This window comes from Sminthopsis crassicaudata, chromosome 1 (genome assembly GCF_048593235.1).
Source record: "Sminthopsis crassicaudata isolate SCR6 chromosome 1, ASM4859323v1, whole genome shotgun sequence".
Taxonomy (NCBI): domain Eukaryota; kingdom Metazoa; phylum Chordata; class Mammalia; order Dasyuromorphia; family Dasyuridae; genus Sminthopsis; species Sminthopsis crassicaudata.
In genome coordinates this window covers 65,917,445-65,938,950 of record NC_133617.1, presented here as the reverse complement: position 1 = coordinate 65,938,950, position 21,506 = coordinate 65,917,445, and the positions used below count along the sequence as shown (strand labels likewise).

The 21,506-nt window shown below is 41.4% G+C and overlaps 1 protein-coding gene across 1 annotated transcript; it reads left to right on the top strand.

Moving 5' to 3' along the window:
* The first annotated feature begins 1,967 nt into the window (after nt 1-1,967).
* TICAM1 (TIR domain containing adaptor molecule 1) lies at nt 1,968-14,724 on the top strand. The gene is made up of 2 exons (XM_074308413.1): nt 1,968-2,162; nt 10,675-14,724. Exon 2 carries the CDS (start codon nt 10,797-10,799, stop codon nt 12,858-12,860), a length of 2,064 nt encoding a protein of 687 aa, XP_074164514.1. The 5' UTR covers nt 1,968-2,162; nt 10,675-10,796; the 3' UTR covers nt 12,861-14,724.
* The last annotated feature ends 6,782 nt before the right edge of the window (nt 14,725-21,506 follow it).

The following is a 21,506-nucleotide window of genomic DNA, read 5'->3' as shown; positions in this document are numbered from 1 at the left end:
TGGCTAAGATTTGGGGCAACTGGGTAGTATGGATAGAGCACTAGGCCTGGAATCAGCAATATTTGAATTAAAAAATGACCGCAGAATTTATTAGCTGTATGACAGGGGGCACAATCTCAACTGCCTCTCTCTGTCTCTGTCTCTCTCCCCTTCTCGATAGATATAGATAGATAGATGCAAGTCATACAATCTCAATTGACTCTGTCTCTGTCTCTGTCTCTCTGTCTCCTCGATAGATATAGAAAGATAGATAGAGGCAAGTCACATACCCCCAATTGCCTATGTATATAACATTGTAAAGCCCTTATGCAGTTATCTGCCACATAGTAGCCACTATATATAGACAATTATCTCATTTGATTCTCACAACTACCCTGGGGGGTAGATGCTATTATTATCTGTTATACAAATGAGGAAACTGATTCTGAGAGGAATTTCATGTGTGACTAACAGCATAGGATCTACCCTACCTCCCTAGAGAGTGAGGGAAATTTCAACTAAGAAAGGAACCGGGGAGGAGTCGATCCAGGTCAGGGAGTACAAGAAAGGGCTCAATCACCTGTCTCATCTAGCTTTTCCCAGAACCCCTTTTGCCAAGGAGGGTTTGGGCTCAGAAGCAGCTAGGTAGACTTGTGGTTTAAAAGAAAAGGGATGGTTTGGGAGTCTGGGAAGCTGGCTTTCACTTTCAACTTCATTGTTTCCTGGCCCTAGGCCTTTTCACACACTTCTGAAATGCCCTTCCCCTTCACTTATGACTCAGTCCCCCAAGCCTTAAGGTGGCTTCAAGTCTTTCAGATCCTTCTCCACAGCCCTACCCCCGTCCCACCCATTTTCAAATTACTTTATGACTTACTCATAACAATAATTGGCATTTCTATAGCTGAAGTGGGTGTTATTATCCCCGTTTTACAATTAAGGAAATTGAGTTAGGCAGAGGTGGAGGCTTTATCAAGCCTGAGGGGAAATTCAAAGGCTGGTCTCCCAGATAACTGGTCCAAGGCTAATAACTTATTTTACATAATATTGTAACAGAATCAGATCCTAAATACAAGCGCTGGTTTCCCTTTTTCATTTGTTTATGCAAGCCGATACTTAGATCATTTTAGGTGCTTAATGAAATGATTGTGGACATTTTCCGTCAATAGGTGAGTTTACCCATCCGTAGAATAGGATGCTGGATGAGGGAGAGAGTGGGGATACATTAAGAAATGAAAATAATTTAAGAAAAAAAATTAGCCGAAGAGTAAGTTCTACTTTCATTACCCCTCTCCCGACCCTTTCCTCTCCTCCAGGTTGGTAGTTGGTAACCGGAGGCAATGGGATCCCGATAGGGACCGTTGGCGGCCTTTTCCCAGCTGGGAACTGGATGTAGTTAGAAGATCCCGGACACCCCACTGGGGGGGGGAGGTTTGACCGTCAGACAGGTTACGGAATTTTCACTGTTCTCCATCCCGCAGAGTTGGAGGCACCCCTCTCGCAGCGTTTGGAACTCCTTGCTGAATCCCTTTCCGAACTTTCTCTCAAAAAGTTCGAAATGACTTTGTCACTAACCCCGGAGTCACCCCCCCCTCCCTCCTTTAAATTCTTCTCTTTTCCCCACTTCATCCCATTGCACCCCCTCCGTCCTCCGAAACCTTTCTATCCAAATTCCAGGTGGAGCTGGATATTCCCATCCCCCAGGGTTTGGCGTTTAGGAGTTCTCCCTGTCTGGGGGCTCGGATACCCTTCCGGGCTCAGTATGTGTGCAGTTTGCGTTAAGTACCCATACTAGAGCAAGGCTCTTGCTGTCCCCCTCCTTCCCTTCCCACTTTGCGTCCAGAAACCGATCCGGCGTCCCGGGGAAGTCCCAAATAGTCCCCTCCTCTGGCAGAGAAAAGGGGGAAATCTTCATGCTACTCAAACATCTGAGGGAGGGGCCAGGTTGGACTTCGAACACGTCGCCACCAGCCACCATAACTCATCTGGCTGTCCAGCTTCCGCATCCAGCCTCCACCACACAGTCGCTGCTGGGCTCCGCCTTGCCTAGAAGGACCGAGACTGAAACCTGCTTTCTGGGGCAGCTAACGGCCCTCCGGGTGTCCCCCAATTCTCTGGCTCCTTCCCTCTGGCTTTTCTGTGAGCTCCAGACTGAGCACTCCGGTACTCCGGACTTCTAAAGAAAGGTAAGGGGAAGGTGATGTCCTGTGGGGGTAGGGCAGTTCGCCATTTCCTGAATGACGGTCATGGGGTGCAGCTTCTAGAGGACATTAGCAATAACCCTAAGACTACCTGACCTTGGGAGTGATATAGTTAAAAATGATATTTTTCTTCCCTTAGCTTCTAGGGAAGATGTAACCATAACGCTTGGGAATGTTACAGTTCTACAAACATTGTAGGCTGTCAGGTGGCAATCTGCTGGTCAGTAATAACAAAGTTTCTGAGACAATGAGTTGCACCAGACCACATCTCAAATCAAGAGCATATCAGTAACTTGATAACTTTTTCCTAGAAATTCATCTTCTTGCTCCTAGTTCCTTGCTAAATTCTTTAATTGGCATTGCAATGATAATAAAAGCTGTCCCTTCACTTGGAGACGGATCCAAGCCTGCAAATTTTTTTGAAGCACCGGTCTGGAGCCCCAGCCTTTTGGGGTCTCCTTTGAACTCCAACAACCCTGAACACAGGAACCCACGTGGATCCACAGCCTCTCCCTTGCGGTAGCAACTTAATTCCTCTCTGAGAGCAGAATTGAGAGAAAGAAGGAAAGGGCAGGAAGATTCCTATTAGGGCAGACATTACTGCCTCCAAATCTGGTCGCAGATCTAAGCGTCACACTGCTGATTACTGAGCAAAGGTTAAATTGTTCTCCCTTACATTCGTTTACTTTAGGAGTTTTTGATTTGTCTGGGGAACTGTATTTCAATAAAATTGGTTTCCTTTCTAATCCTCTGTATTTTATTTTATACATTTAAAAACATTATTCTGGGAAAGGATCCACAAGTTTTCCCCGATTGTCAAGGGACCATGTACGTAAATACCAAAAAAAAGTTAATAACAACTCCTGCAAGTTTGTTCAGCAATATTTGACTTTTCATATGATCCCATTTGGGGTGTTCTTGACAGAGATACTGGAGTGGTTTGCCATTTTCTTCTCCAATTCATTTTACACATGAGAAACTGAGGTAAACAGGGTTAAGTGACTTACTCAGGAAAACACAGCTAATAAGTGTCTGAGGCTAAATTTGAACTCAGGGCGATGAAATCTGTCAGTTTACATCTTACCTTTTCCAGTATTATTTCCCGGCCAAATTTAATAGTATTCTATGCTCTAGACATTTCTTGAGCTTTGCTGCATTGATGTCTTTGCTCTCTGGGTACCTTATACTTGAAATGTCTTCCCTCTTCTATTAAATTCCTAGCCAAGCTTTATTATTATTATTATTTTCCTGAGGCAACTGGGGTTATTTGCCCAGGGTCTCACAGCCAGGAAGGTCTGAGGTGAGATTTGAACTTCGGTTGTCCTGACTTCAGGACTGGTACTCTATCCACTGTGCCATCTAGCTGCCCCTCGTCAAGCTTTTAAAATCCCAACCCAAATGCTACCTTTCTCCTTGTTTGTCTGTGTTTACAAAAGTACTAGAGTAATAGGACAATTCTATCTTGACTTCACATTAAACTATTTCAGATCAATAGTTTTCAGTTTATTTTATTTTTAAAAAATCAAACTGGTTTTATTAGAGGATCAAAATACCTACATCTAAAGGGCTTTTTGCTATGTGCATAAGGAGCAGAAATGATAGAAAATTCCCGTTTTCCCTTCACTCTTTACTTGGGATACCGAGACCAGGGATATTTTGGAGAAATTTTCCATAAACAAAACTGACATCTTATTGGTTTTTAGGAATGGTGTAAGTGAAAGCTGAGGGTCAAATCCAAGGTTATAAATCTAGGTGACTAGAACTTATATTTTATTTTAAAAACATTAAAAAGTCACTAAAAAAGCTTTTTGAGCAGAGAAGTGACAAGGTCAGATCTGCTCACTATTAAGTACTTGATGAATTGAACTGGGGACAGGGACCCACCAGATACTAATGAAACTATCTACCTCTCCTCTGAGTAACTGAAATTTGTTGCTGTTTGCTGATGCTGGTCACTGGGGAGAGGAGATCATGTAGATCTTTGACTTTATGGATGAGTTAATAATTCATGGAATTATGAAACGGGGGCAGACATACTCAGTTCTTTGGGCACCCTCCAGAAACACGACAGTAGTTATGCTTTAATGGAGGCAAACAATATAGAAAATACAAACAGCAAAAGGGATACAGAGGCAAAGGTGGTGTTAGGACATGAGATGGGATGGTGAGCATTCAATGGAGATTAAGGAGGGCTTAGGAGGTGTGAATTTAAGTTTTCATTTTTATAGGTTTTTTTTTTTTTTTTTTCCCCTAACAGACCACCTTGGTTAGAGTCGGGAATTTAGGGTTAGTTCATTAACATCCAAATCATCTCAAAGTTATGGGTAAAATTTTAAAGTTAACATATCCATGCCATATTGTTTTCATCATTTTGATGTTCTGCTAGTCTGGAGCTGTGGAGGTCTGGGATTTTTCTGGAATTTACGTAACCCAGGAGCAGAACCCTGACAGCAAAGCCTAGATGGCTTTCCCTGATTCTGCACATTTACCAGAAGATGAATTTTGGTTAATATATGATATAGTTTGCAAATTATGATTCTTTGACCACTGGGATGATTTGTATGTGACTTCCAGGTTCTTCTCTGCAATCTAATTCCCTGCTATTGCTCCTTTATACTGATTACTTATGAACTTACTATACTGATTATAAGTGTGTGTGTGTGTGTGTGTGTGTGTGTGTACAGGAGTTAGGGGGGACAGAACAAGATATAATTTTATCACACTAGGTTTATCTTTTAGAGGAATGAGATATAGATAAATATAAATAACTATATAATTTAGGAAAATGCTGAGGGCAAACTAAGAGGGAAGTGATTGGAGGAGAGGTCTCCTTCATCTTAGAGGGAAAGAGGAGGGAGCACCTGACCTGGCTTTAAAGGAAGAAAGATTTTAACTGGAAGAGTTTGGGGGATGGGTATGGAGGGATTGATACTCACTCAGTTTGAATAGACTAAAGAATATGAAAAGGGGAGGAGTATAAAATAAGGCTGGGAGTTGATTTGGAGACAGATCATGGAAAGGCTAGTACTGCAAAGTAGGGATCTGGTGTTTCAAGTCATAGCTAAGGGGAAATTACTGAAGATGGTTCAGCAGGGGAGCTGTGTAGTTACAGCTGGGCTAAAGGAAGCTTATTTTGGCAGTTATATAGTGGATGGATTCAAGAAGGAGGCAAAATGCATCTAAGATTTCTCATTAGGAGGTCGTTTACATGAGAGGTAGTGAATGGCTTAACTAAGGTAGTTTTGGGTCATGAGAAGGGAATGGGTGTAAGAGATATCCTGAAGGTAAAATGGACACAAATTGGCTTCTGACAAAATGAAGGACTAAGAAGACACAGAGATGACTCTGAGGATTTTGTCCTGGGTGAGTGGATGATTCCATCACAGAAGTAGAAAAGTCTGGTGTAGTTTAAAGAGCACCAGCCCTGAAGTCAGGAGGACCCGAGTTCAAATCTGGCCTCAGAACCTTAACACTTCCTAGCTGTCTGACCCTGGGCAAGTCACAACCTCAAATGCCTCAGAAAAAAAAAAAAAAGTAGAAAAGTCAAGAAGAGGAACAAGTTTTGGAGAAGGGTTATTATAGCTCTATTTTAGACATGTTAAATACAATTCAAGAAGCATTTACTAATTATCTACTTTGTGCAAGATGTTATATACAAAGACAAAGAGGGGAAAAGAATGTTTGCCTTTAAAGGACTTACATTCTATTATTATATTATATTCTATTATGAAATTATAAACAAATTAAAGACATATTTAAAAGTACAAAGAAATTTCTGGTGAAGAGAAGGACAATAAGGGAATTAAGGGAAAGAACCTCTAAGACCTGGATTCTAGGGACAGAGAACAGCCTATACTAAGGTATAAAAATAATAATTGAAATATTATGTGCAACAACATGATGAATATGGAAATATGCTTAAAAGAATTAAACATATTTAATCTATATCAGATTATTTGCTATCTTGAGGAGGGGGGAAGTAAGGGAGCAAAATCTGAAATAATCTGAAAACGAATGTTGAAAATTATGTGAATTTGAAAAATAAAATGCTATTGAAAAATCTTTTAAAATGTGTTCAAGTAGGCCAGTCAGTTTTGCCTGAAAACTGAGTGCCTGATGGTAGTGGGGTAGTCATTTGTGATTAGCATGCAAATTTATCTCTGATCTAGGATGTGAAGGACTTTAAATATAAAGGCAGTACTGGACACTCGATCCACTGATTCTGAATTCAGTGCTCTCTCCATTATACATAAATAGAGCTGGAGAGTTCTCCAGAGAGACATATTTGCAATTAATTATGCTATGTATCCTTTTGTTATTTATTTAAAAAAAAAACATAATTTACTTACCAAATACCTACAATGTACAGGACCCTATTCTAGGTTTCAAAGGGGATATAAACGATGAAGAAGGCACAATTCCTGCCCTCTAGGAGTTTATAGTCTAATGGGGTTTGGGGAAGGTATAAGAGATATATACAAATACAAAGTAGACAGTGATGGACCCACTCAGAGGTGATCCTAATCTTCATGGTTGTACAGATCTCACCAATTTTCAAGGGCTTCGGCTATGATATGTCTATCTCATGAGGACCAGCCTATTGAGCATGGAGAGGCTCATTGACATAAAGTTGGCCCTAGAATGATGGGGTTTTTTTTTTTTTTATGTTAGTGGAAAAGCCATAGTGATAGACTTTGTTTTGTCATCTGTGTTAGTAGAGAGGAAGAGTTCTCACCAATAAGACTGGGATTGTAGGTCCTTGAAAAAAAGAATGTGATAAGTGGGAGTACAAAAATCACTCTATTCTATTGGTAGAAGATGGTGACTTTGGGGAAGGTCTTATAGTGAAAAGTTTTGGTTAAGTTTTGAAGATTAGGGAAATAAAAAAATAATAAGCAGATTCTAGTGGACTGAGTACTAGACCTGAAGTCAGGAAGACCTGAATTCAAATAAAACCTCAGACTCATCCTAGCTATGTGACCCTGGGCTAATCCCTTTTTCTTGGTCTGCTTTACCTTCCTTTCGGTAAAATGGGGATAATAATAGCACCTGCCTCCCAAGAGACTTGTGTGGATAAAATGAGATAATTTTTATAATTTTATGACTCTTAAGGCATTGTATAAATATATCTATTAGCAGGTAAAATACTACACTAGAAGTCCGAAAGATCTGGATAACCTATTTCCTTCTCTGTAATATAAGTAATTTGGATTTAAGGACTTTGAAGGCTACTAAAGGGACCTAGGATAAGGACTGCTTGTTTGGAATTGGAACAAAGAAAGAGTAGATGGGTGGGAGGGGAGGAGCCACTAGATAAGATAGGATGGAACCAGGGTTGTGAAAAGTATTAAACTATGAAGTTTGGACTTTGGGTTTTGACTACATCAGAGCCCTTCTTCTTCTTCTTCTTTTTTTTTTTTAATTATATATATTTTTTATAATATTATCTCTTGTATTCATTTTTCCAAATTATCCCCTTCCTCCCTCTACTCCCTCCCCCCGATGACAGGCAATCCCATACATTTTACATGTGTTACAATATAACCTAGATACAATACATGTGTGTAAATACCATTTTCTTGTTGCACAATAAGTATTAGATTCCAAAGGTACATGTAACCTGGGCAGACAGACATTAGTGCTAACAATTTACATTCACTTCCCAGTGTTCCTTCTCTGGGTGTAGTTATTTCTGTCCATCATTGATCAACTGGAAGTGAGTTGGATCTTCTTTATGTTGAAGATATCCACTTCCATCAGAATACATCTTCATACAGTATTGTTCTTGAAGTGTACAGCGATCTCCTGGTTCTGCTCATTTCACTCAGCAACAATTGATGTAAGTTTCTCCAAGCCTCTCTGTATTCCTCCTGCTGGTCATTTCTTACAGAGCAATAATATTCCATAACCTTCATATACCACAATTTACCCAACCATTCTCCAACTGATGGACATCCATTCATCTTTCAGTTTCTAGCTACAACAACAAGAGCTGCCACAAACATTTTGAGAGCCCTTCTTTAGGAAGATTGGTACGATGGAAGGCTTAATTTACAGTCCTTGTTCACACTATGTGGCCACAAATAAGTCGGGGTCCCTCTTTGGGCCTTTTCATTATTAAGTAAAATGAGGTTAGACTTTGCCATCTCTATTATTTTATGAGGCTGACAGCAGAAAGATAATTGACTGGAGCCAGATGAATCCTGGGATAATGATGATGGAAGTAGAAATGAAGAACACGGGAGTACTGCCCTCTCTCACTCAAATCCAACTCACTAAGCTAAGAAAGGAGAGGTAGAGGGGCTCTATCAGGGACTGCCCAGGGCAAGGACATGATGCTTTGGAGTCTAAACCACATATAACTGCTGATAGAAAATGGAGTTTCCTGGAAAGTGAGCCCTCTATAAAAGAAGGCTTTAGGAGAAAGTTATTGCTCCCCCTCTAATCAGAAGGAAGGGGGAGCTGAGGAGATGTTGAGTCAGAAGTTGAGTTATTTCGCATAGTGAGATGAGATTTCAGGTGATCAATTTATCTTGGGGGAGGCATGATCCTCAAGAAGTCCAGCCATGTAGAGCTATTGATGAGACCTGTAGGGGATGTGTTGGCTCGCTTTAAATATTTGCAGGGCTTTTTGTGGAAGATGGATTAGATTCATTTTCCTTGCCTCAGAGGACACAAGTAGGAATGATGGATAGGTGCTATTGGGAGGCAGATTTAGAATGCTGTAAATTAACATCCTAAAAGTTTGGAGTGGTCCAAAAGAGGCACAAACTGCCTCTTGAAGTAATAAGTGCCCTAAAATTAGAGGTCTTCAAGCATTGGTTGGATGACCCACTTGTCAGATCAGTTGTTGATGTGATTCTTGTTCAAATGTGGATTGGACTGCATTATCCAGAAGCTCCCTTCTCATCCTTCCATTCTATAGCACTCTAATTTGCCTAGTTGGCGAATGGAGCTGCTAGTACTAGTCGCAGATTATTTTTCATCCTGAATTCTGGAAGAAAACTAATGATATCAGGAAGGTGATGTTGGCTTGCAAGTGAATTGAATTTAAATTACTATGCTAATAAGTGGCAGGGCTGGGATGGAAACCCAGATCAGAGCAGGGATCAGTCTATGAGACTACAGTTTCCCTCAGTAAGAGAAGAGAAAGAGCCAGATTTTGCTCTTTTCTCATGTTAGCCATTATGTGCCTTCTCCAGGACCTTATAATCACACATTCCTCAGGCGAGTCCTGTACAAGTACCATAGAGGGAAGGGAAAGAAGGAGCAGCTGTAGGACTTGTCCCCAGGGAGCTTTCAGTCTAGTTAGAACAGATTCGCACCCAGAAAATAATTATGTTCCAACCTATTGTATGGATGCTAAATTCAATGAGAGTTCAGAGAAGGAAAGGCAACATCCTATGGGGGAAAAGCCCTGGGACTTGGAGTAAAGACTGGATCACATCCTAATTTGACCACTTCTAACCCATGTCACCTTGGGCATTTTTCTTCCTTGAGCCTCAGTTTTTTCACTGAAAAGAGGGCATTTGACCAAATGATATGTAAGGTTCCTTCTGGCTTTCATTCCTCTGAATACCAGCTCTTACTCTCACTAGGATGGAACCTTAGTCAGTGTCCAAATTTGTAAATTGGGGATAATCTTTCCTCAGAGTAGTTGTGAGTAGAGTTTGCTGTATAGTTTAAATTTCTTAGAAAGGAAGCATGTTATCAGAAAGAGCTAGGATAAGACTTCCTGCAGGAAGGTGGTTGGGATTTGAAAGAAAAAAAATTGTTTATTGATTGCTAAATTCTGGGGATACAAATAGAATAACAAGTTAGTCTTTGTTCTCAAAAGATATATGTATATATATATATATACATATATATATATATATATAATAGCTTTTTACTTTTCCAAATATATGCAAAGATCATTTTCAATATTTGTCTTTGCAAAACCTTGTGTTCCAAATATTTCTTCCTTCCCATCTCCTTCCTCCCCTTGACAGTAAACATGTGCAATTTCAAGCTACATGTGTCAAGCTTGATCCATATAAGAGCTTTTACCTTCAAATCACATGGAAAGGTCCCATAGTTTTTGAGATACAGACACAAAGCACACATTAATGTATCATCTTTAATATTTCTACTGTCCTGTCCATTTCTGATGAAGAATTGCGGGGCAAGAATGTTATTTGTGGAGGCAGGGGTTTTACATCCAAGGAAGCCTCTGCCAGAATGTCTCTCTATCCCTGAGATGATGGCTGCTGGGGCTAGACTGCCACAGTTACTCCTAAGGTTCTTAGGGTCCCAGATTGACTCTTGGGGTGTGTTTGAGGGGAGAAGTGGTGGTTGGGATGGTGCTGGTAGTATCGCTCTCATGGCTCCTGTCTCCCTGAGCTGATCAGCTCCTTGGAGAAATGGAGGAAAGGGAATATTACTGGGTGGTGGTGGTAGGAATGGGGAGGGGAAACATGAGTAAATTCTAATTCTGTTTCCATTCTGTTTGCTGCAGGTGCCGGTGAAATGCCTGAGAAAAGGATGCCTGAGGTATTGGGGTAAGAGCCAGAGGACCTCCCCACCTCAGGCAGACAGAGCAGAACATGCCATGTCTAACCCTTCTCCAGGGGGCCAAAGATGGGGGAGGACATCCCAAGCCTGAAGGGAGCCTTTGACATCTTAAACAGAGCTGGGCAGGATAAACTCCTCTACCTCAAACACAAGCTGAAGCTCCTTCAGCCAAGTGCCAAAGGCAGCAGCCTGCTCTACGCCATGGTCCTGCTGACTTTGGGACAGAACACAGAGGCCAGGATCCTCCTGGACTCTCTGAGAGGAGATAAGGTGGCACTCTCTGTGGCCAGGATCTGGGAAGGCCTTGAGCCCGACCAGCTGGACCTTTTGCCATCTGAGGAGCAGGCGGACATCCAATTGGCTGTTGCCCGCATTTACCAGTTACTTCTTGAAGGGAAACTATGTGAAGATTCGTCCCGGAACCAGGCCTACTATGCTGCTTTACGGACCCTCCACCAGTGTCACGATGCTCGCTTGGACAGTGTCTGGGCTGAGGTCCAGTTCCAGTGCGGCCATGATGTCCATGGAACTGAGAGTTTCCAGACCCTCAGGTCAGATATGGGCTGCCTCCCAGTGTCCCCAGAGCCCTCCTCTAGGATCAGTAGTCAACCCTGGCCTATCAGGGCGAGGTCAGACACCCTGGCAACTGAGTCATCTCCCTTGCCCTTACGTTCTACTGGTAGTCCTGCCTCTTTCCCCAGCAAACTGGATATCAGTCAGTCCCCCACTTTGGCCTTCCTCACCTGCCAGCCCCAGAAAAGGGGTCCTAAAGGCCCCAGTAAACTGTGCGGAGACCCTCAGACAGATTCCACAGAGGCCTCTGGACCAGAGGAGGCGAGCTGCCAGCCTTGCTTGGATCCAGCTGCCTCACTCTCTGGGCAGCTGGACAGCTCGGTCCCGGTGGTTTCTGGTCCTCAGGCTCCCAGCCCCTCCACACCCCCATCTCCTGCACCCTCAGTGGCCCCGGAGACCAGCAGACATTCTGTGAAAAGTTATGAAGCACTTTCTGACCCCACGTCTCCAGAGCCCGTCTCGACAAAGCCTGCAGAAATTCTTGAGAGTTTTAGGGTGCTCCCAGGATTGCCCCCCATTGCTAGAGAAGAGACTACTACCCTACTCTCTGTACAAGAGGGTGATTTTCCTAAGAAGGCTTCCAGTCCCAAGCCTCCCGTCGTCCCCCAGGATCCCTCTCCATCCCTGTCATCTCCACTGCCTTCAGGACCTGAGCTGGACATGGGACAGCGTTTCTTCAGCTTTGTGATCCTCCACGCCCAGGAGGATGAGGCCATCGCCTTTCGGGTCCGGAACACCCTGGAGAGCCTGGGCGTGCCCGACGGAGCCACGTTCTGTGAGGAATTCCAGGTCCCTGGCCGTTTTGAGCTCAGGTGCTTACAAGATGCCATTGATAACTCGGCCTTTACGGTGCTCCTGCTCACCAGACACTTCGATTGCCACATGAGCCTCCACCAGGTGCATATGGCATTAATAAACTCCATCACAAGGAAGGAAAAAGAGAACTCCGTCATTCCCTTCTTTCCCCGGGAGAGCACGCTGAAATCTGCCCAGGTCTCCCCGCTGTTGAGGGGCCTGGTGAGTCTGGATGAGAGTTCTCCTGTGTTTTCCAAGAAAGTCAGAAGCACCTTCACCTCTCGGAGGCTGCAAGCCCAGCGGGAAGTGTGGAAGAAGCAACAGGAAATCCAGGCGATCCAGGAGCAGACCCAGCAGATGGTGGAGGACAGGAAGAGGGTCTCTCAGAAGAAGAATGCCCTCTCTGACTATTCACACCACTATAAACTTCTGCAACAGCAGATACAGAACTTCAGCTTTGCGTTTCCAAATCAAGCATCCTTTGCTTGTGGCTATAATATGCCACTGCTACCTCCTTGGCCACATGGTCTCTCCCCCCACTTTGCCCCTGCTCCCTCGGCTTTCCCGGCCAATCAGTTTATCCCACCTATGCCTTTCCCCCCTGACCCCAGCTCAGCCCCGCAGCTGGACCCACAGAATGCTGCAGCCCAGCCTCTTATCATCCATAATGCTCACATGGTACAATTGGGTCTCAACAACTACATGTGGGGCCAGAAGGAAGGGCAAGGTCCTAATGAGGAAGAGAGAACTGAGGAAGATTGAGAAGACCCTGGTCACGTCTGGAGCCCTCTAATTATTTCCTAGGTTGTGAGGATGATTCTTTTTGTGTGGCCCACAGAATGGACTAGTCCAACTGTCCCTTGCTACCACCATTGGTCTGAGGAGCCAGGAGAGCAAGCAAGGGCCAGGGCCAGAGAAATGTCCACAGCTAGGGCCACAAATTTAGAACTGAAAGGCACCTGAGAGGTTCTTCAGTCTAATTTTATAGATTAGGTAACAAAGCTCAGAGAAATTGAGTGATTTTCTTGATGTCACACAGTCAGTGACTAAAATTGGGATTTCAGCAGAAGAAAGCATAGCTATAATCCTGTTCATTGCCTGTTCCTGCCCCATGTCCCCTGGGGGATTCAGCAGCTGCAGAATTGAAGAAACGTACAAAATAGTTTGAGTAGAGAGATTTAGCATTTTCCTCTTCCGGTATTGTTGATCCTTTTCTTTCTGGGGTGTGGAGAGGAGGCTTCCAGCTAAATATCCCCCAGCTGCTCAGAACATCATCAGGGAATCAAAATCTGATATTGACCTTTTATCTGGTAACCTCTCCTCCTTTCCATTATTCTCCATCTAGACTCCATCATTTGTGAAATGGGTGCCATGCAAGTTATTCTCCTCTGGTTGGGCCTTCTAGGTTTGAGAGTTAATGTTTTTAAATGTATGTGAGGGAAGGGAAGTGGACAATTGTGGGAGAGGTCATCATGAAAAGACTCTACTTTGTGCCTAGAACTAGGCACTAGGACAGTTTTTTGGGGGGGATTTTTGGATATAAATTTCAAGGGGTCCATGAACTTGAATGAGAAAAAAAATGACATCTTTTATTTTCATTACTTTCTAACTTAAATGTAGCATTTACTTCCACTATAATGCAAACACCAAATGCTTTCTGAAGAAGAATCCATAGGCTTTACCTGACAGCTAAAGGGGTCTGTGACATACAAAAAAGGGTTATGAACCCCTGGCCTCGATGGAGGGGAGACAAGGGGAATGGACAAAATTATATATATGTATGTATGTGTGTCTTTACCTGTTAGGATTACCAGGTGAAAACTCAGGTTGTCTGGACAGTGACAAGGTGAGAACTCACCTGGTAATCCTAACATTTACCTATATTAATTTCATTTTCAAAGTGTGTCATCTATCTCTCCACCCATTTATCTATTTATATATGATGAAAAAAATATAGATTAATATAGTTGAAGACACAGGTTTCTTCTCTTGAGAGATTTATCTCCAACCACCCAAGCAGAACTGAATCCATCCAGTGTATGATTTCGGAATCCTCAGTGCTTTATCAAGCAAGAAAATGATTTTTAAAAAAATATTTAAGTTGGACTTAAAGCCCCTTCCAACTTTGAAAGTTCAAATTTCAATGAAAAGTGTGTGACATCTTTCTGCCCTTGGGTTCATAATGACCTTGGAAGCTACAACTTAACTTTAGGACTAAAAGGACCAATATTTTGTCAGGGTAGGCGGTTCTCATGGATAGATACAAAGCCTTAATAAATAGTTTCATTAGTTGCTACAGTTGAAAAAAAAATGGATGTCCAACCTGTGGTTATGGACATCTCCAAACCCAGCCAGGCTAGTCTTTTGGTGACAGTTATCCTCCAACCAATTCTTAAAAGTCCTTATAGGAAAGCCTCTGGACTACTGAGGGCTGCTCAGCATTCTGGGTGGAACTTTTGTGATACTAAGAATACCATGATGCACCGATGAAGAAATGGAAGAAGGCTTCAGTAGAACTTGGCGTAATGCTGACAAATGCCATTTTCCTTCCATGTTGGTGTTTTGGCGACAATGAGCAGTTGAATTGAAGGTTGATTCAGTTCTTGGATAATAAATATTTATTGAATACTTTCTTGTGTCTTCCAGTGTCCCTTGTTCTAAATCTGAACTAAAAAAAGGGAAACCAAACTTCTCAAGCAGGGAAAGTTGTCTAAGGAGCAAGTCCAAGCTCAGGCATAAGCTAGGTCAACTGCTTATGGCAGATTAGTAAACTATTAAGGGCTCAATTTTGGCTGAAGAGTGTGTTTGTATTTTAAATATTGGAGATGGGAGGGATGAAGAAAGGAGGTACATTTTTTTTATTTTTTATTTTTATTATATATTTTTTTATAACATTATCCCTTGTATTCATTTTTCCAAATTATCCCCCCCTCCCTCTACTCCCTCCCCCCATGACAGGCAATCCCATACATTTTACATGTGTTACAATATAACCTAGGTACAATACATGTGTGTAAATACCATTTTCTTGTTGCACAATAAGCATTAGATTCTGAAGGTACATGTAACCTGGGCAGACAGACATTAGTGCTAACAATTTACAATCACTTCCCAGTGTTCCTTCTCTGGGTGTAGCTGATTCTGTCCATCATTGATTAATTGGAATTGGATTAGCTCTTCTCTGTGTTGAAGATATCCACTTCTATCAGAATACATCCTCATACAATATTGTTGTTGAAGTGTACAGTGATCTTCTGGTTCTGCTCATTTCACTCAGCATCAGTTGATGCAAGTCTCTCCAAGCCAAAGAGGTACATTTTTAAGGCTTTTAAAATATGACAGAATCATGATATTTGGTTTCAAATCCCAATACTTACAAGCTATACGACCCCAGTGGGCCAATCATCTAATTTCTCTGTCATCTCACATATAAAATAGGATTGGAGGAGGCACACAATAATTCCTGTAACTACCCACATCAAAGACATGTTTTGGAGGGAGTAACTTATAAACCTTAAAGCACTCTATAAATGTGAATTATTAGTATTAAGTAATATCAAGTTACATAAAATAGTCTCTGTAGGTTAATTATTATGTCAAATTATTAGTTATTAATCAAGCATTTGTTAAGCACTTATAGTATCAAGCACTGTTAGCTGCTAGGAATATCAATACAAAAAATTGAACCAACTTTTAGAGGTGCTAACATTCTCTTAGAGGAGGCAACAAAATAATTGTATGTAAATGCATGTATATTGTGCATATATATATATATATATACATACACACACACACATATATATATATACACACACAAACACATAGAATTATGTATGAAATAAACACAAACTTGACAAGAGAAAAGAAAAAAGCAATTGGGATCAGGAAAGGTTTCATGTACAGTGAAAAGTTATAGTATGTGGGATGGATTCAGATATGCTGGAGCTTCTGTCAGGGGGAAAAGAGGTTCCACCTACTCAAAAATCCTCATTTTCCAGCCAGAGTGTGGTAATCCTTTCCTCTGGGAGTTGAGGAAATTTGGAATGGGGAATTCAGACTCAATATAATGGAAAATTTCCTAAAAATCAGAATTCTCTCTTAGTGAAATGCATAGCCTTAGGGAGTTTCCTGTTAGTAGAAGTCTTTAAGCAAAGCATAGGTAAGCGGTTTTTTCTGGGATATGTGTGGGGGAGGGAGAGGAAGGTCCCTTTCTCCATAACCTTTTCCCCTACCTGGGCTTTGCTGGTACCTGAAATTCCATTTCCAAGGCGTCATTCCTTTGTAATTAAACATTGCATTTTCCCTATGACTTTAAAAACATAACCTAGCTCTTAGTAAATTTAAAAAAAAAAAAAAAAAAAAGCTGGCTCAATAGAAGACTGTGTTCAAAATAAGACTCTGGTACGTAATAAACCCAAATAACTTTGGGCAAGTTTAGCTTTAATTTTCTGCTAAGTAGAATAGTGGATACAGTACCAAAATTGTAATCAGGAAGATCTGACTTCAAATATAGCCTCAAACATTAGCTGTGTGACTCTGGTCAAGTCATTTAACCCTGATTGCCTCAGTTTCCTCACCTGAAAATGAGAAGGAGAATGGCAAACCATTCCAGTATGAATGCCAAGAAAACACCACATTGGATCACAGAGTGTTGGACACAAATAACTGAACAATAAGCCTATTTCAGAAAAGTGGAACTGAGGTGGTGAGTCTTGGAGTCAGGAAGCCTAAGCATATTCCCCCTACATGGAAAAGTTTTTAACTTCTTAGTAAGGCAACTTGAAGATTTAAGACTGAAAATGGAGAAGAATTACTGATTTGGATCTGTAAGTATTTCTATACCAAGAGTTCTGAATACTGATGACAGGATCCCAAAGTTGCCTGGGATCTTTTTTAAAGATGGGTAAATTAGGATTTAGGAAGAATTGCCTCTTGTTATGACCAAGTTAGTACCCTGGATATCTTAGAATCAGCCGGAGTCAGGATAAGCAAAAGTCTTTATTCTTGGTCTTTTGGGGATTAGATATAGGAATCTCCACACCTCCTTTCTCTCTCTCCACCACCAAAGAATGATCCTCCCCGTCCTACTCTACCCTCAGATCTCTCTTCCCCTTCTTTGTCCACACCTACCCATTGAGCCAGCACAGAGCTGAGTAGAGTCATCCTCCAAGCATATGTTAATAGAGAATTGTCCAATTGGTAATTATCTCTGTTGAGGGCATCTGCTCCGTTCTAGCTCTTTACAGCCTCTGGCTATATCTAGCAAATACTGGAGGTAAATTGAGAACTCTGGTCTGACTAAATAAATGCTTTAAAAATTTTTTTTTAAAAAAGTGCTCTTATAACATGACAACTCTTAACTAGAGAAGAACTTCTGGTTCTAAAAAATTGCATGGAGTGATGACCTTGAATTAGAAAGGCATAATTCAAATCCGTACCTCAGATTTTATTGGCATAGGAATTTATTGGCCCAAGGGGAAAAACTCCTTCTACCAATGCAGGGCAGCCCCATCTATGTGATTTTGGAGTCTTGGAAAGCCACCTAGCACAATTAAAGGTTGAATGACTTGCTTAGAGTCACATCTTGTCAGTTAAAATCCTACCTTCTACAAATAGCCTTTCCCAGTCCTTGACCTTGATGCTTTCTCTGAGACCACCCTTGATTTATCCTATATATACCATTCTAATAATATGTTGTTTCCTCCATTTTCCTCCAGTAAAGACTGTATTTTGCCTTTTTTTTTTTTTTTTTTTTTTTTTGGTATTCCAAAATGCTTAGCACAGTTCCTGGCACACAGTAAGCACTTCATGAATGCTTATTGACTAACTGGCACTTCATAAATTCTAATTGACTTGCTGATGAAGCATTTGGTGTCAGAGGTGGGGTCTGGGATAAGGGCTTTCTGGCTGACTACATCATATTTCCTAAGTATGTTGTTGAACTCTGTTTACAATATGATTGGATATAGCTTGTTGTTTCAGATTAATATTCAAGCAGAATCTTAGGAAATGGGCAGGAAGTGATATAATAGTTCCCCTTTCTGAGGCCCAGAGGCACTATGAGGCTGGTCTGAAGCCATTGCAAGGAACTGACAAAGCAGGACAAAAAATCAAAGTTCTTTTCACCAGACCATTCATTTCGCCAGTATTATAAATGATTCTCCCACATTAGCAAGTACCCTATCAAATTCACAAGCTGAAATACCATACAAAAGCCAATAAAACCATATCCCCTTCACAACTCTGCACTAAGAATAAATGAAAAGCATTTTTAAATAAAATTTTTATTTTTTCAATTAATAAAAGTATTTTCTCTCCTCCAACCTCCTTCCAGTGGAAATAAAAAAGAAAAACAATAAAAATTTGGTAACAACTTAAATTCTCAATTTGTCTGTGACCAGAAAAAGGTCTCTCTTTCGTACCTGAGTCTATCACTCTCTGTGAGGAGGTAGTGACATTAGTCACTGATGAAAAGCATTTCCTTTTTTAAAAACTTAATATTTTATTTCCCCTCAATTATATGTAAAACCACTTAAAATTTTTTTTTTGAATTTTCAATTCTTTCCCTCCTTCCCTCTCCTCACTGAGAAGGCAAACAATTTGGGAAAAGTTATGCATGTGCTGTCATGCAAAGCATATTGAAAAGCATTTCTTAAGCTTTCTTAAGTTTACTCTAGGTCAGACCCTGTGCTAAGTCAAGAATGTACATTCTAATAAGGGGAGACAGCATGGAAGAGAGGAAAGGGGCAGCTTCAGAAGGCAGCTTTGCTCTAGGAAGTCCCAGGATGTTAAATGGAGTCACAGAGAACACTTTTTAGAAAAAGTGGTCATATTGAGTTAATTGCTGCTAGAGTGACTGGCTGGCTAGAACGAAGTTAGCAAGAGGTGATGTAGTTTATGAGTTTGTCTTGATGACAATCAGGATACCTCAGACCCATTCAGAAAGCTGAATGGACATGGTCAAGAAAATGGCCTAGGTGGACAGTTAGATAGGATGAAAAATCAGGCAGTTGGTAATAGTAATCTCATACATAATCCATTGGGGAAGGAAACATGTAAACAGATATGTAGAAAGAAGTTATTTGCAGGAGAAAAAGGAAAGAATTATGAGAAAGAAGGCAGTAGAGTTGAGAGAGGTTGGGAAAGGGTTCCGGTAAAAGATGGGTTTTTAGTTGAGACTTGAAGGAAGCCAGAAGGTGAAGATGGAGAGAATGTTCAGAATGGAGGACAACCATCATAGAATAGAGAGATGGAGTGTCCTTTGTGTGTTGCCTTCCCCATAAGATTGGAAACTCCTTGAGGGCAAGTACTGTTGTTGCTTTGTCTTTAGAATTGGGAAATATATTTGGGATGGGAAACATGGAATAGGGACTGCCCTAAATAATATCCAATGTTCATCTTGAAATTCCATTTTCTAATATCTAACAGAAGAGAACTGTGGTATGGTGAAAAGGAAGCTTGGAACGAGAATATCTGAGTTACTGTATCATGTACCGTCTCTCAATCTCACTTTTCTCATCTGTAAAAATGAGATGGTTTTAACCAGATGATGTTTCAAGTTCTTACTAGGTATGTATGATCTTATAAAACCTGAATCTGATTCCTAATCCTATTGCCAGGGGAAATATCACCCTGGGTAAACTACTTAACTTGTCTCAGCCTCAGTTTCCTCCTCTGTAAAATATGTCATAGGAGGATTGTGAAGAAAATCTTTCGTAATCCCAAAGTTGTACAAAAAAAGTGAGTTTTTATTTTATTCCTTCCAACTTTGATATTTTGTGTCCTACATTTTAGCAGATGTTCTGTGGCTGAGCGTGTAGGATATTGGAAGTTCTAGAGATGTCTTAGCTTCCCTGAATATATCTAGGGTGTCTGCCCAGATAATAAGTAATGTTGTGTTTGGAAAACACGGAGATCATCCACTGTGTCGGGGCCATTGCCAATCATCTTAATCTCGGTCTTGCCTTTGGATGAGAGAGGGAGGCTAATGACATTGTCTTATCTTCATTTCCTCAAAAATGTGGTTGCTCTCAGGAAACACAGCCAGTCCTCAGGGCTGAAGCCAGATCCCTTCTCCCCACGTTCCCAGTTGGCTTCAGAGAATTTCCTCCTCCAAGCCATCCCCTTTTGCAAAGCAGGAATCTGAGGTTTGGAGAATTTAAGCAAATTATATTAGGTTACACAGCAACTGAGGCTGGTCAGAGGAGTTTGATCTAACCCGAGCACTTCATTATGGAGAAGAGGGAACTAAGACTCAAAGAGAGAAGCATTTTCCCCTTTGGTAACTGGTAGTGATGGACTCGCACTGGGGTCCTCAGATGTGCCTTTCCATTACCCCCTTCTCCTAGGTCCAAGTCCAGCTCACATCATGGAACTGTATTAAATGATGATCTCATGATGAAGCCACAAAAAATAAAAATGAAAAGAGAGATTGCTGAGCGCCCACCTAGGTCTCCATTTAGAGAGGAAAGTTCTGTGTTGAGAGTATAATCCAGAACTGAGTTTTCTTGTTTTAATGGGAAAGGAGGAACAGCTATGAAGGGAGGCCGGCAGCAGAGGTCACTATTGGTCAGGATTTTCCTGCTGTCCAGCCCCAATCTGTTAAGTCTCACGAGTGTCATGTCATTTGGCTGGCTTTCTTCCAACCATCCAGCCAAGAGCTGCAAGCCCAGCAGCCTCCTCTTCCTTCTCCGTGGGGTGAGGGGGGGTGGGGTGAAGAAGAGGAAGAGAATTTTTTTGGAAAATGAGGAGCAAACCAGCTTGTCTCCTTTCCCCCTTTTTGAAATTTAATTTTCTGTTCTTCTTAGTAAAATCTATTTTATCTCCCTCATACACACCTATCTCCCCCATGGGGAGGAAGGGGATGGAAAGAAAAACAAAATTCTTGTAACCAATATGCATAGTCAAGCAAAATAAATTCCCACTTTGGTCATATCCCAAAATTCTGTCTCAGTGTGTACTTTGAGGACCTCATTTCTCTTTCAGGAGATGGGTAGCTACTTTGTAGCACTAGTCTACTTTTTTTGTAATAAATATTCCTGAGCCTCTCCCAAACCCTAACTCTAGTCCTAGAGGCTAAGCTTAATAAACTTTGTCCCACTTCCCCCTACCAGACCTTCAAATATTTAAGGTCATATGATTTAGAGCTGGAAAAGACCATTAGGATCATCTTGTTCAATCCTTAGTTGTTGTTGTTGTTGTTTCCTATTAAAAATAAATATTTGGGGCAGCTAGGTGGTGCAGTAGATAAAGCACCAGCTCAGGAGGACTGGAGTTCAAATGTGACCTCAGACACTTAACACTTCCTGGCTGTGTGGCCCTTAGCTTTGCAGAGGAAAGAATTCAGAATAAGAGAGAAGAACTGTTGGATGTATTTGGGGAACATCTTCTGCAATCCCAGGAATTGGA